General features: G+C 35.5%; 1 protein-coding gene across 1 annotated transcript in view; it reads right to left on the reverse strand.

Moving 5' to 3' along the window:
* LOC140450527 (uncharacterized) overlaps positions 1-15895 on the reverse strand; it is a 103922-nt gene that overhangs the window by 73486 nt on the left and 14541 nt on the right. Inside the window, exons 3-6 of the mRNA XM_072544184.1 lie at positions 14927-15058; positions 14805-14858; positions 9161-9436; positions 2586-6845 (exon numbers count right to left, since the gene is read on the reverse strand). Coding sequence (XP_072400285.1) covers positions 2586-6845; positions 9161-9436; positions 14805-14858; positions 14927-15058 — 4722 coding nt within the window. The remainder of the gene's footprint in view (positions 1-2585; positions 6846-9160; positions 9437-14804; positions 14859-14926; positions 15059-15895) is intronic.

Raw genomic sequence — 15895 nt, forward strand, 5'->3', positions numbered from 1 at the left:
TGACACAATAAATTGTATTTGCAGATAACTTAGATCTATTACATGTTTTTATAAATAAAATCACAGTACTACAGTCAACAATATGGACTAAATATTTACATAAAGAAGACAAACCTCATGATAATTAGCAAGAAAAAGATAACAGAAGGTAAACTTTATGTCATTCAAACTTCAGTAGAATGGGTGACGTATTACAACTACCTCAGTAGCATTATAAATGAAGAATAGACCAACAACAGCTAGAATGGATCAGAGAAAAAAAAAACAAAGACAATCAGAACAATGTCAAGAAATGGAGGAGTATCAGAGTCGATATGATAACTTCAATGTCTATCGAAGGGTGAAGAAATAGCTGGAAAGTTCAGAAAACGCAAAAGCGGAAATATAACAGACGATGAAGGCAACTTTGCCATAACGAAAGAAGATAGAAATAAAGTATGGGAAGAATACTTGGAGTAACTTTTTCACGACCTTAGAACAATACAAGAACCCACCATCGAAGAAAATTCAGGTTCCAAAATCCTACCAGAAGAAATAACGGCAGATGTCAGACAAATGAAGGATAGAAAGTCACTGGGTCTTGATGAAATTCGTGCAGAACTGCAGAAGCTATTAGATGCAGAACAAATAAAAATAATAACTACTAACTAACCAACTAACTAATAATAGAAATATAATGAAATATACAAGGCAGGAAAAATACCAGTAGAGTGGCTCTAATCGGAGTTCGTACCATTGCCCAAAAAACCAGGAGCAAAAGTGTGTGCAGACTATAGGAACATAAGTCGAATGAGCCGTCTGCTGAAGCTGTTTTTAAAAGTCATCCACAAAAGAAGTTACCGGAAATGCGAGGAACAAATTGCGCCCAATCAGTTTGGATTTTTGAACGCCGTTGGTACGAGAGAAGCTTTATTTAACGTACAGGTATTGTTTCAGAAATGTAGAGATGCCAGCTATAATGTTTTTGCATGCCTGATTGACTACAAAAAGGCTTTCGATAGAGTCAGGCATGAACAAATGATGGAAGTGCTGAAGAGGACAGGGATTGACGAAAGAAACCTAAAAATAATAGCTAACCTGTATTGGAATCAATCAGCAGTACTCCGAATAAATGGAGAATATACAGATCAGGTCAAAATCTTAAGGGAAGTGAGACAGGGGTGCATAATTTCACCACTGATATTTAATCTGTACTAGAAGCACATTTTTGAAGAGGCTCTAAAATATATTGATGAAGGCATCTCAATAAACTGCGGTATGCGGATAATACAATAGTGTTTTCCAATACCATAGAAGGGCTGCAAAACTTATTGAAGAAAACAACGAAGACAAGTAGAACATATGGAATGTATATAAACACCAGCAAAACCAAGCTAATGATCATCAGCAAGGAAAACATAACTGGAGCAAATCTGTATGTAAACTAAATGAGAATTAAACGTGTCTCACAGTACAACTACGTGGGAACGATAAACAATGAGTCGTGGGACAATACCTAAGAGATTAAATGTCGCATCGGAGAGGCAAAAAGTGCATTGCTGAATATGAACTCTGTGTTCAAGAGTCATGACCTCACCCTAAAAACAAAAATAAGGCTCCTTAAATGTTACGTACTCAGTGCTTCTGTACGGAGTAAAAACGGGGACATTGAAGGCGGAAACTCTATCAAAACTTTAGGGTTTTGAGCTATGGTTATACAGAAGGATCCTGAAGATACCATAGACAGACAAAGTCACCAATGAAGAAGTACGACGGAGGATGAACACAACCGTGGATTTAGTCAACATCATGAAGGGCCGTAAGCTGCAGCACTTGGGACATTTAATAAGAAATCAAGGTAGATATGAGCTACTCCAATGCATTTTGAAAGGTAAAATTGAAGGAAAAAGGTCCAGGACGAAGAAGAATATGCTGGCTTGCTCACCTGAGTGCATGGTATTATAAAGACAACACAGCTATTCTCGATTGGAAGCATTTTGAGATGTGGCTGTATCGAAGAATACTTAAGATCCCCTAGACTGACCAAGTCACAGATAAGGAAATCCTCAGAGGAATGAAGAAAAGCCGAGCTGCAGTACTACTAATACCAAATTAATCCAGATATGCATCCTACAAGTAGTCCTACAAGGAAAAATATTTGGAAAGCGAGGTCCAGGAAAGAGAAGAACATCCTGGTTAAAGAACCTCAGAACCTGATTCAACAACATCTGTGCAACTTTTCCGCGCAGCTGAAGACAAGATAACAATTACCATAATGATCGCAAACATTTATCACACATAAGCATACCAAGAAGGAAATTAATAACCAACAGATTACCACATAAACGTGAAATGTACCAGTCATTAGAGCAAGCAAATATCTAGATAAATTACAGTACACTACACATTATTGAGAAGGCAACAGAAAATAACGTGGCACCATATTCATATTTTGTAGATTTTAACAAAGTGTTCTACCCAATAGTAATCTAGGAATAATTAAATCACTAAAAAATTACGTAGTAGACTTCAGATATAATCAACTTAAACGTCAAATAAAGACTCTTGACTGTGCATAGTATACTAACATATTAAAAAGTACTTACCTTTTGTTTCATTTAGCTGTGTTGAAGTACTAAGCTCTTCCAACGTTTCTAATGATATTTTTTCATAGGATTTATTCGTTGTATACAAAGAAGTGCTTTCTACAATTTCAGTTGTTGTTTCAGTACCTAAAAGATCGCTGATTGGAATAGTTTCTTCTTTCTCCCAATCCTCGTCTTGTTCTGGCGTTATTGAACTTTGTGTAAACCAGGTACTCTTACCTTTTTTAGTTAGATAGTCTAATAGTGTTGAAGAAATTATGGTTGTTGTATTTGTTGTAAAATTTTCAGGAAGAAAGGTTTCAGCTACCTTGTTGACTTCAAATAACTCTAATTCAGATGACACTTTTGAACTAAAAGTCGTCCTTTCTTCCTCTGATATTGGTATTATTGAAAATTTTTTTTTCTTATCCAAATGTTCACCTGATTTTGTTAGAGAAATATTAGGTAGCTTGGTCAAACTAGGAAGTACTTCTTCATCTTCTTCAAATTTTATTGTTTTGGAAACGCTTGATTGATTTGACCGTAATATTTCTCCTGTTACATTTAGAGATACTTCTTCTAGATCTTTAGATGTAGTTATTAATGATTCTACACCTTTATTAGTGGATATCATTCCTAGATCTTTGGTTGATACTGTTTGTGACCTATAGATAGAAGTTTTAGGTGAGTATTCTCTCTCTGTTGCTTTTTCTGATGATTGAAATAAAGTACTCATTGTTTTAGTCGTAAATTCGGAAATATTTTTTATACCAGGTGCTACCATAGTTTCCTCCAATTGTTCAGTTGTTTTTGTTGTTAGAAAAATATAAGGTAGCTTGGTCAAACTGGGAAGTACTTCTTCCTCTTCTTCAAACTCAATCATTTTGGGAGTGGTTAGATGACTTAAGAGTCCTATTTCTCCAGTTACATTTAAAGAAACTTCTCCTAATTCTGTAGATGTAGTAACTAATGATTCTAAACTTTTATTGGCAACTTCAGTTGGTACTGTTTGTAACTCATATGTAGAAGGTTTAGGTGGTACTTCCATCTCTGTTGTTATTTCAGATACTTTCAATAAAGTACTTATTGTATTCGTTGTAAACTCGGAAATATTTTTTATACCAGGCACTACCGTATTTGCAACTTCTGTAGTTTCCTCGAATTGTTTAGATGTTTTTGTTGTTATAAAAACATTAGGTAATTTTGTAAAACTAGGAAGTACTTCCTCATCTTCTTCAGACTCTAATAATTCGGAAACATTTAATTGATTTGATGGTACTGTTTCTCCAGTTACATTTAGAGATATTTCTGTTAGTTCTGTAGAAGTAGGTATTAATGATTCTAAACCTTCATTCTCAGATGAAGTCAGTATAGCTCCAGTTGGTATTATTTGTGACTCATATATTAAAGGTGGTAGTACTTCGACCTCTGTCGTTTTTTCAGATTGTTGTAACAAAATACTCATATCTTCTGTTTTATTTGGAAGCAGACTCTGTAGATCTTCAATTGGCGATAAAAGTAATTGTAGTTCTGATGTATAATCTTCTATACTTCCAAAAGATTCAGAAAATAGGTCTTTCTCCTGATATGGTGAAATTTCTGTTGTTATAAATTGTGTTTGTCTCTCTGTCAGGTTTGAAGATATATTTTCATATCCAAATTTTTGTTTTTCTGAGGTTATGTTCAACTTTGTAATTATAGTAGATAATAAAGGCCCTTCAGACATAACTGTTGGTGTATATTCCTTTAACAACTTGTCTGTTACTGACTCTGTTATAATTTCTTCAAGTTTACTAAATTTGGGCGCTTCTTGTTGTGGTTGCAGTGTTATTTCTGCTACAATTTCAGGTTGTACTGATACAGCGGTTTGCGAAACATTATTTGGAGACCATTTTTCAGAAAGCTCCTTTGTAATAAACAATGTAGTTGATTCACTTGCGCTTTCCTCAACAGTTGTAAAATACGGAGAAAATCTCGAAGCTTCATCTTCCTCTTCTTCATGTGTAGGTGTAGTGGGTGATTGAGAAATATTCTCTATTATATATTTTGTTGATAGTTCCTCAGCAGTAAACATTGTAGTCCGTTGTTCTATGGTTTCTTCAGTATTGTCGAAATGTTCAGAAAATCTGGGAACTACATCTTCTTCCTCCTCAGACTCTATCAGTATTTCAGATATCTCTTTAGCTGGTATAGCAGACGTTTCAGAAGATATTTCCAGTAAATATTGCGTTGGGAGTTCTTGAGTAGTAAACAGAGTAGTCAGTTTTTCTGTTGTTTTTGAAATGCCACTGTCAAATGGTTTGCTAAAACCCGTTTTAAAATCTTCCTCTCTTTCAGACTCCTTTACTAGTTCAGATATAATCTCAGTTGATATAGTGGATAATTGAGAGATGTTTTTTAGTATATATTTTTCAGATAATTCCTCAGTAGTAGAGAGTGAGATCGATTTATCTTCAGTTTTTTTAATATTCGGAATTATTTCTTCATTTTCTTCTACTATTTCCCATATTGTAGACTGTGTTTCTGTTTCTAATTGTTTTCCATATACGTTTTTATCCACTAATGTTGTATTTGGTATATATAATGCTGAGATCTCTTTAATACTACTAAATTCTATGGTGGAGTCTGTTTCAAATCCTCTGGTAAACATCAATACCTTTTCTTTTTCTTCTTGTTCAGCTAATCTTTCTGACGTTATTTGTGAGGTCTGTGTTGGACCAGTTGTTTGGTCTGGTGAAATATTGTCATATATCCCTATTTCTGTTACGATTTCCGTTGATGTTTTAATTTCTGTTGATGTCTCAACAGGTTGTTCAGTAGATGCTATCCCAGGCGAAGCAGTTATTTCTACGACAAGTTCTGAATTCACTGGTAATATGGTAATAGGTTCTGTAGTTGAGTTTTCAACAGTTTCGTTAACAAGTTTTTCTGAAGATGTTTTATTCAGTAGTAATATCGTAGAAATAAGTGGTAAAGCGGTAGATTCAAATATTTTGGAGCTTTCTGTTAAGGTAAAATCGTGATATGTTGTGTTTGGCTGTCTTAATACTATTTCAGACGTAGTTCCAATTTCATTGGCAGTGCTTAAATTTAAGCTTATTCTTTCTGTTTCTGTCAAAAAATTAGAAATCTCAATGGTAGGTTTTTGTATAACATAACCTGGACTGGATGATACTTCTTCTTTTATGAGGGCATAATTTGTTTCAACATTTTGTGTTGTTTCATGTTCTGTTTTTTCTGTAACGTGGGTGGATCCAGTGGTTATGTCTTCTACAGAAGATTCATCAATATGAAAAGACTTTGATTCTGCAGATTCTGTAGTAAAATATTCTATTTCTACTGTAAAGTTAGTTAATCCAGTGGTTATGGTTTCTGTGGTGTACTCTTCAGTCTGAAAAAAGTTTGTTTCAGCAGCTTTTGTTATGAAATAGTCTGTTTTTACTATAAAGTTAGTTAGTGCAGTAGTTATTTCTTCTGCGGTAGATTCTACAGTATCAGCAGAGATTTCTTCAGGTGTTTGTGTTGTAAGATATTCTGTTTCTACTGTAAAGTTAGTTGGTTTGATGATTATATTTTCTGTGGTAGATTTCTCAGTGTTCACAAAGTTTGCTTCAGAAGTTTCTATTGTAAAAGATTCTATTTCTACTGTAGAAATAGTTAGACCAGTGGTTATTTCTCTTGCGGTAGATTGTGCAATATCAGTAGCATTTTCTTCAGTAGTTTCTGTTAAGAAATATTCTGTTTCTAACGTAAAATTAGTTGGTCTGATGGTTATGTTTTCGGTAGTAGATTCTTCAGTCTGAACAAAGTTTTCTTTAGAAGTTTCTGTTGTGAAATATTCCGTTTCTCCGGTAGAAATAGTTAGGTCAGTGGTTATTTCTGTTGCGGTAGATTCTGCAATATGCGCAGTGCTTTCTTCAGCAGTTTCTGTAGTAACATATTCTGTTTCTAATGTAAAGTCAGTTGGTCTGATGGTTATGTTTTCTGTAGTAGATTCTGCAATATGCGCAGTATTTTCTTTAGCATTTTCTGTTGTAAAATATTCTGTTTCTATTGTAACGTTAGTTGATTCAGTAATTATTTCTTGTACTGTGGATTCTTCATTGTAAGTATAATTATTTGTAAAAATTTCTAAATATTCACTTGATAGTTCCTCTGAAGAAATACTTTCCGCATATACTTTTGTAGTATCAATTATTCTATTGTCTGGCTCTATCGAAGGTGAATAATTTTCTATTGCTTCAGTTGAAACTGACGTAACTGGAAGCTCTTCTTTAGTATCTAAAAATATTACATATAAATGGCTTTAGAGTGTAATAGAAATAGTTTACTATCCAATGAAGATAATAATAGTTTAAATTTTATTTACTTTAATGCGATGAGTTGAATTATATAAAGAAAAACCTAATACAATGATGTTTTTCGTCGGTTTTCTTTAATGGACACTTGATGATGCCTGCATGTTAGTAGGATGCCTTAGTGGTGGAATGGTGAGATCAAGAAACAAAGAAAAGAGTGCATCACCTTGCCCAGACAAGCGAAAATGACGAGGAGTCGAAGACAGGGAAAAACAGCGAGTACAAAGCTCGAAAAAAGGATCTAAAGAGGATGATTCGATCCGAGAAGAAGACGTATTGGAGGGATCTGTGTATCAAGTTGGACAAGCACCTTTGGGAAGACGGGTATAAAATCGCAATGGAGCATTTCAAAGCGTATCGTCCGTAATACATGCCGCTGGAAGGGAAACTCGAGGCTGTCCGAGGTTCTTCCCACCTGAGGCTTGGCATAGCGTGCGGAGGGACGTGAATTCGAACCGAGGTATGCCCTTCTCTCCAGAGGAACTTGCGTCAGCGGTGGAGTCCCTTAAGTTACCCAAGGCTCCCAGTATAGACGGAATACCACCAGACGGTGTTTCGGGAGCCTTGGAAAAACTCGAGGCTCGCACTCCTACCTAAAGGAGCTGAAAAGGTTCCTATTTGTATTCTTTCGAGCATAAGCAAGATGTATAAGAGGATGTTGCGTAAAAGAATCGAAGGGGTGATAGAGAGATCTTAAGGATTGTCACTAAGGCAGTATGGCTTTTGCAAGGGTAAAAGTACGGTAGATGCGGTGCTGGGGTGTTGCAGGCGATGGAGAGGAGGGGAGACCACAACAAATGAGTGGTTTTACTCCTCTTTGCAGTTGCTCTCTATGCTTGTTCCTCTAGCAGCTAGCAACTGTCCGGCATATTTAATGAATATCGTCTCAGATTATCTGTCTGAGATGATAATAATGATTGAGAGAGGCGCGCTTGTAAATGTTATGGCTGGGGTGTCCCAGGGGTCTGTCCTTGTCCCGGTACTGTGGAATCTGGCATACGACATGATCATGGATTGCGGATTTGAGAGATCTCGCGATGCTGGTAGCAGCGCAGGACAGGGACAATGGTATATGTCTCCTGACCCTGGACTGGATGAATGACCATGGTCCTTAAAGGCCCGAGAAAGATAGATATAATTGTGTTTGATTGTGTGGGTGTACTGGTGCAGAGGTTTATTATATTTTTTATTGGTGACTTGACTCCAACGGCGGCTCGTATCACTTTAAGAAGGTAGTGCCAGAATTCGGGCAGCTGCCTAAATTTTTAATGACGGGTTCACGATATTGTGAAAAAAGGTCATCATCATCATTGGTGCTACAGCCCTATAAAAGAGCCTCGACCTTCCCAAGTCTATTACGCCAGTCAGCTCTATCCATTGCCAACTGTTGCCAGTTTGCTGCGCCTATTTGTCTACCATCCTCATCTACACCATCCCTCCATCTCAGTTTTGGTCTACCCCTACTTCTACTTCCCACAGGTTGTGACATAAGGATTCTTCTAGGAGGGTTGTTCTGCTGTGATCTTGCCAGATGTCCTGCCCATCTTAGTCTTCATATTTTTATAAAGGATACTACGTCTTTACCACCAAATATATGTTTATATCTGTGATATATCTCGTAGTTGTACCTCCTTTTTCAAACACCATTTTCACAGATGCCACCAAATATTCTTCTTAGGATCCTTCGTTCAAATTGTGAAAAAAGGTATAAAATAAAAATTTAAAACAATAAGCGCGGATACTTTTAGATGATGTAGCTATCTACTATTTCTGTCGTGCCAAGAAATTGTTATTAATAATAAAAAAAACTCAACTTACTACCAGTATAAATATATTGCTGGTAGTACTTGAAGTTTGTTATTACGATTGAGTCTGTAGCATATGCCCATTCACTAGACCTATACAAGTTGGTACAGGATTTCAGAATCCAGTAATTAGGGCGATGCAAAAATCCGATGAATACAAAAATGCAAGAATCAAAACAAGAAATTAAATCACTTAAAAAAGACTGTTTTACATAACTCTCCTCAGATGACCAAATAGTCATTGTAGGAGATAAAAAGATTTTAACTATATGTTAAAAAGTTACAATAGAAATGAATCTCTGGGTCTCAATCTACATCAGAAATGTGAATCTTTAACAATGGGCAAACACGAAGCAAAAAGAAATAAAAAAACCAAAAGCTAGGCGAGAAAAATAAGAAAGAAAAATGAAAATAAATAGAAGATTTTACTCACCAGTGTCTTCTTTGGTAATTTTCTCTGGAAATGTATAAATATTTTCTCCAGTTGTTCCTATTTTGATTGTGGTATTAAAGCCTACAAGTAATTTGTCAGCTTGCTGAAATATCCTTTCCCTTTCTCGTATTTCTTCTTTGGTTTCAATAACTTTTTCTGAAGTTAGTTGTGCTTCCATAAGAACCAAGTCGATGTCTGGTATAGTTAATTCCGTACTTTCAGATGTTTCATACATTTTCTCCCAATCTTTAATTTCTCCTTTGGTTTTTCGTATATCTGGAAATGTAGATTCCGAAATAAGTATATTTAAGTAATTTTTTACATAATAAAAAATAGCAAATATTTAATAAAAATGCATTTTTTTAAATTTTATTTTGAGAATAAACTGCAAATTATATTTTCTTCTTCTTCTTCTTCAAGTGCCCTGTCCGTTGCGAACGTTGGCTATTAAGGACGGAATTTTGGAGCCACGAGTGTCTTCTCCTGCCTGGCCCTCTTAAAATTTCTTTGTTTCTGTTGACTTACTTAGTGCTTGTAGTTCTTGATATAAAGTTAAAGTTCTTGATTGTAGTTCTAAATTATATTTTGACAAATTTTTATTATTTTTTAAATTTTTAAATGCATATTTACAATCTACTCATAAACAGTACATTGAGTAATTACTAAATGTGACGACAATGTTGACTTGATTTGGATACGGTCCAGGGACAGTTCTCCATTTTCACCTATGTAACCAGGTGTTCTGGCCAACTCCTCTTAAGTCTTCGTTCCTTCAATGGTGGCTGATATAATTCACTGATAATTTGGCTGTGGTGAATTACGAATTTTGGCCTTTCTCTTACAGTTGGTACTCCAAGGTCATTGTGAATGGTTGCATTGCTCTCATATCAAGGGACGTTAGCTATCATACGTAGTGTTTTTGATTGAAAGGTCTGCAAAATTTTTGTGTTTAAAGCCTTGCTACAGCCCCAGAGTTCTACGCCTTAAGTCTATTGTGGTTTTATTAGGACTTTGTAAAGCACTATTTTGTTCTCGAATGAAAGTTGTGACTTTCTGCCAAGTAACCAATTCATTTGTTTTAATTTTATATTGAGCTGAGTTTTTTGGCGTTAATGTGTTGCTTCCAGGTGAGCTTTCAGTTTAAATGTAACCCAAGATATTTAACAAGGTCTCGAACAGGAATCGGGCATTGTTTAGACTAACTTGTGGACAAGTACGTATTCTTGTTGTAAATGTGATTTGGGCTGATTTTTCGTTATTGACTTTAATTTTACATTTTGTCAACCAATTCTCTAATGTAAAGTTGGACAAATAAAGAAGGAACACAGGCAGAGTTTGTCAAAATAGATGGAACACGACTTCTATGGAACACGACTTCTATGGAACACAAAAAGAAATATGGAGAATGATCAGAGGACAAAGAAAACAGATGAACAAACTAATAAAAACGAAACATATTCAGAAGGAAACATGGGTAGACTACTTTCGACCCCTATTTACTAAAGGTGACGATAAAGAACCACCAACACCAGAGGTGACGACAAACGAAGAAATAAATATTGAGGAGGAAGAGGTAAAGAAAGCATTAAGGAAATTAAAAAATAGAAAATCACCAGGAGAGTCCAAACAACTATTAAGTCTAATCCAAAAAATAATAGAACAAAACAGAATTCCTCAAGAATGGAGATCAAGCATCCTAATACCTCTCTTCAAAAAGGGAGACAAATCGGTTCCTGACAATTACAGAGGAATTAATTTATTAAACACAACACTAAACAACCAAAGTAATAACAAATAAACTACATGCAATTATAACACTATCAAAAGAACAACAAGGTTTTAGGTTGGGAAGATCATGCACCGACGCTATATTTATAATGAGGCAAGTGCAAAAGAAATCATTAGAATATAACAAACCAGCATATCTATGTTTCGTGGACCCTAAGAAGGCATTTGACCGGGTCAAATTAAAAGACGTTATCCACTTGTTGTATGCAAGAGAGATACCTCTAGGAATAATCAAAACGATCGAAAATATCTACCAAAACAACACAATAAAAGTAAAATTAGAAGAAGAACTAACCGACTCTATTGAAGCTGGCAATGGGATACGACGGAGAGATTTCCTGAGTCCTCTATTGTTCAACCTGATGAAATAATAAAAAAAGTAAGAACTAAAAAAGGATACCAAATGGGAGAAAAAAAACTTAATATTCTGCTATGCAGACGACGCAATACTACTCTCTCAGAGTGAAGATGATTTAAAACGTATGTTGCACCAATTTAATATAACCGCCAGAAAATTTAAACTGTTAATTTCCCCAAAGGAGACCAAATGCATGGTTACAACAGCAAATTTTCTAAGATGTAAATTGGAGCTGGAAGGTCAGATAATAGAACAAGTAATGGAGTTTAAATATCTAGGCATCAGATTATCTAGCTACGGAAAGCTCGAAACTGAAGTAAAAGATCAAGTGAATAGAGCAAACAGAGCCGCAGGCTGCCTAAATGAAACAATATGGAGAAATAAAAATATTGGGAAAGAAACGAAAGGCAGAATTTACAGTCATCAGACCAATAATGACGTACGCGGCAGAAACAAGACCTGACATAGAGAGGCCAAAAAGGATGTTAGAAACAGCAGAAATGAAAACACTTAGAAAAATTGATGGTGAGACACTATGGGACAAAGCTAGTACAGATACGACGTAGATGTAAGGTGGGAAACATCAAGAACTGGGTAAGAAATAGAAGAGTAGAATGGAACGATCATATAAGCCGAATGACAACAAATAGAGTAGTAAAGACGGCAAGAGACGGTTCCCCAATAGGAAGACGATCAGTAGGAAGACCACGAAAACGATGAAACGACAACTTACTGGAGGCACATTGAAAAACAGACAGAGTCATGTCTATATAAAAAGAAGAAGAAGAATTCTCTAATGTATGCAAGTAATTTTGTAGCTTTTCAGATGCTATGTCGGTGTCTTTGTTTGAAACTAAAACGGCTGTATCATCGGCAAAAGTCGCCACTGTGACGTCATTTGTAGTAAGTATGTCAGCAGTAAAGATTAGATACAGGAAGGGACCGAGGACACTTCCCTGGGAACTCCGGATTGGATTGAGTGATAGGTTGAGAAATCGTTATTGATTTTTACTTGGAACGAACGTTCGTTAATGTAGGACTTCAAGATAAGGTACATATCGCTAGGTAGTAAAGATTTTAATTTATACAGCAAACCGTTGTGACAGACTTGTGCTTAATGTCGAGAAAAACTGAGGCACACATAGTGTTTTCTTTCAAACTTTTCTTAATTTTATTTACTATTCTATGACACTGTTAGTTTGTTGAATATTTTTGATGAAAACCAAACTGATGTTCAGGTATTATGTTCTCGAGTGGATCAGTTTAGCTTATTCTATTTAGCAGGAGCCTTTCAAATATCTTGGACATCAAGGATACCAAGCTTATCGGAAGATAGGAGAAGGTTCTGTAGGTAATTTACCTGGCTTTCCAATCATTATAACATGAACATTTTCCACTGGATTGGAAAATGGCTTAACTGCAGTATTATATTGTAGATAATAGTAAGCATGAGAACTGCTTTCCTGGGTAGATGTTTTAAGATTCTGCCATCGATTAAATCGTATCCTAGGGCTTTGTGAGAGTTGGTACTCATTATTATTCCGGGAACCTCGAATAGTGGAATGCTTTTATTAGAGGTGATAGTTGGCAGTTGGCAAATAAATTAATAAATAGGTTTTTGTTACCACATAACAAAATGTTGTGTTTTTTATTTCTGTATTCTTCGTTGTTAGGTATTCAGTTTTCTTTAGGTTTATTTCCATCCCATTCTTTGTATATTCCTGCTCCAGTTTTCTCATCATAAAACTGAGGTCATCCTCGTCTTGTGCGATCACTATTTGGTCGTCGGCAAAACTTAGCGTATATAAATATTCGTTCCTTACTGGTATACCCATTCCTTCGCACTTTCTTTTCCATGGTTTCAGGGTTTTTTCCAGGAATATTTTGAACAGAGTGGGGGATGTGGAGCAACCCTGTAGTAGTCCCTTTGTCGTCTTAAATGGACTGCATATTCTATTGCCCGTTTTGATAGCTACTTCGTTATTCTTGTAGAGTGCTTTTACCGCGTTTATTAATCTTCGTGGAACTTCGATGTCTTCCATTGCTTCCCATAGCTTGGTTCTAGGTATTGAGTCATATGCCTTCTTAAGATCAACAAAAGCCAGAATGGACGGATCTATTTTTGGCCATTCTTTTTTCTATTAGTTGTTCGACCGTGTAAATGTGATCTAAGCATGCTTTCCCCGCTGTGAAACCTGCCTGGTCTTCTCCGATTTTATCTTGTATATATATTTCTAATTTTTCCTTTATGGTCTTTTCATACAGTCTGCCTATAGACGATATAATGCTGATTCCCCGATAGTTTTCGCAGTTTTTTCTATTTCCTTTATTGTATATTGATGTCATATATGCTTGGGTCCATTCTGCCGGTAAGTCTTCTCCATTCAGTGCTCTCTCAAACATTTTATGTATCATACGGAATAACTGTTCCGATCCGTTTTTTATCAATTCATTTGGTATTCCGCCGGGACCTTCTGCTTTTTTGTTCTTTAGAGTTTTGATCGTTCTTTTTACCTCAGCTAGGCTTAATTCGATTTCGTCATGTGTGTAGATTTCTATTCCGTCTATTTCTGATTGTTTGAATTCGGGGCGGTGTTCGGTTAGCAATTTTTTTATAGTATTCTTGCCATTCGTTTTCTTTGATTTGACCGATCTTGATTTTCTCTGTCTTATTTCTTTGGAGCGACTTTAAGATGCGCCATGACTCTGAATTTCTCGTTCCTCCTATGTGCTGTTCTATCTCTGTGCATGTTGAATGGAATATGATGACATAGAAAGGAAACAATTAATCTGGTTCGTACATGTTAGAAGAATGCCAGAGTACAGATGACCTAGAAGAGTACTGGAATGGATCCCTCCTGAAAGAAGAAAGAGAGGACGACCACGTAGAAGTTGGCGCTACGATATTGATGAAGCAATGGCGACAAAAGACTTAGAAGAGGCAACTGCATATGACTGAAAAAGATGTAAATTGGGGGCGGAGAAGCGGCCACACCGTAATCAATCCGTTATTATTATATTATCATTTTTTGCTCTGTTACTTAAACCAAAGAATTTTTTACCAATTTTATTCTTTGGATATTTTTTTTAATTTGTACAAAAATTACTTAGTTCTGTTTTTGATAACTTAAACCTAAAAGTTTTGTATTTTTTAATCTATATGGTTCATAAATGAAGCAATTTTCTTCAGTTCCATCTTATTATGCCGCATATCTTTTGTAAAGTAAACCATGTGCAAATGTTTTGTATTTATGGATGTTTGCTCATCTAAATAATTTTGTAGATAACCTGGTGATGTATTTGAATTCATACACGTAACATCTTCAATAAAAGAATGAAGTAGCTGATGTCCTTCTTTTATTCTCCAACTTTTGACCGAGAACCCTCCACTATCACAGTAAACTAAATTTAGTATAATATTATTCACTTTCCCATGTCTTTTTTCCCGGTTAAAAAGGTAAAGTAATTAGATTTTAAAATTTATCATTTAAAAAATACCTGTCATTAATTCTGCAGCGGTCGTTTCTTTAGAAGAAATTTCTTTCACGTTTTCTGTAAACATCAAAAAGTAGAATTTAAAGGGTAGTGAGATCTTAAAAACTTAATCTACAATGAATTACCAGATTCAGTGGCATGCTGGGAAATTGTGGAAGTTTCTGTCGACGTTTGCTCCAAATTTGTGGTGAACATTAGCCTCCAGTCCTTATTCATTTTCCGCGTTCTTCTTTCGGGCCAAGAAAACCATGTCGCCTCTAAAAATGATTGAGTATTATTTTCGTTAAATTAAAAAAAAATCTGCAATAAAGTACTTGGTTCAGTATCATATCGATAAGTTATATAATTATCTGTCGTGGTTTCATCATTTTGACTATGTAAGTATAGAGAGGTAAGATCAGGTCTTACCACATTTTAAAGAAAACTAAGAATTCTGCTACTTTCATAGATCTCTCAACAGCTTTCGACACAATTTGGAGGGAAGGAATGAATTAGAAACTTTTACGCACTATTCCTTGCAAATTCACCGCCGATTAATAGAAAATATATTCACCGACTGATAATTTCAAGAAATCACGTATACACAGATGCCTCCAAAATATCTACTGGAGTTGGGGCAGCTGCCAGTACTTAACATATTACACTTAAGTATAAACTACCATTTTTAAGCTGCATACATATATCATCTACCAAGCTCTCACTCATATAAACTTCGGTAATTATCCAAAGCTTTTATAATTACCGATTTCCTCAGTTCCATAAATACCATTAACCAGCTTTACCAACACATCCAATTGCTCTCCTAATCTAAAATGAACAAGCTACCATACAAAACAGCAACCATACTGCACAATTTCTAAGCGTTCCTTTACACATTTGACTTCAAGGGAACGAAGAAACGGACCACATTACCCAACAAGCAAGAAACAGTGAAACCACGAGTGAAGTGAGAAATGCCAAATGACTTAAAATTATTTGTTAAAGTGAAGGTTGAGAATTTGTGGCAAAACCAGTATCACAGTTCAACTTCAAAACTTCGTGAAGTAAAAACATATGTAAAACCGTGGAAATATCTAATTTCTAACAGGCCCCAT

The sequence above is a fragment of the Diabrotica undecimpunctata genome, chromosome 9 (assembly GCF_040954645.1).
Source record: "Diabrotica undecimpunctata isolate CICGRU chromosome 9, icDiaUnde3, whole genome shotgun sequence".
Taxonomy (NCBI): Eukaryota; Metazoa; Arthropoda; class Insecta; order Coleoptera; family Chrysomelidae; genus Diabrotica; species Diabrotica undecimpunctata.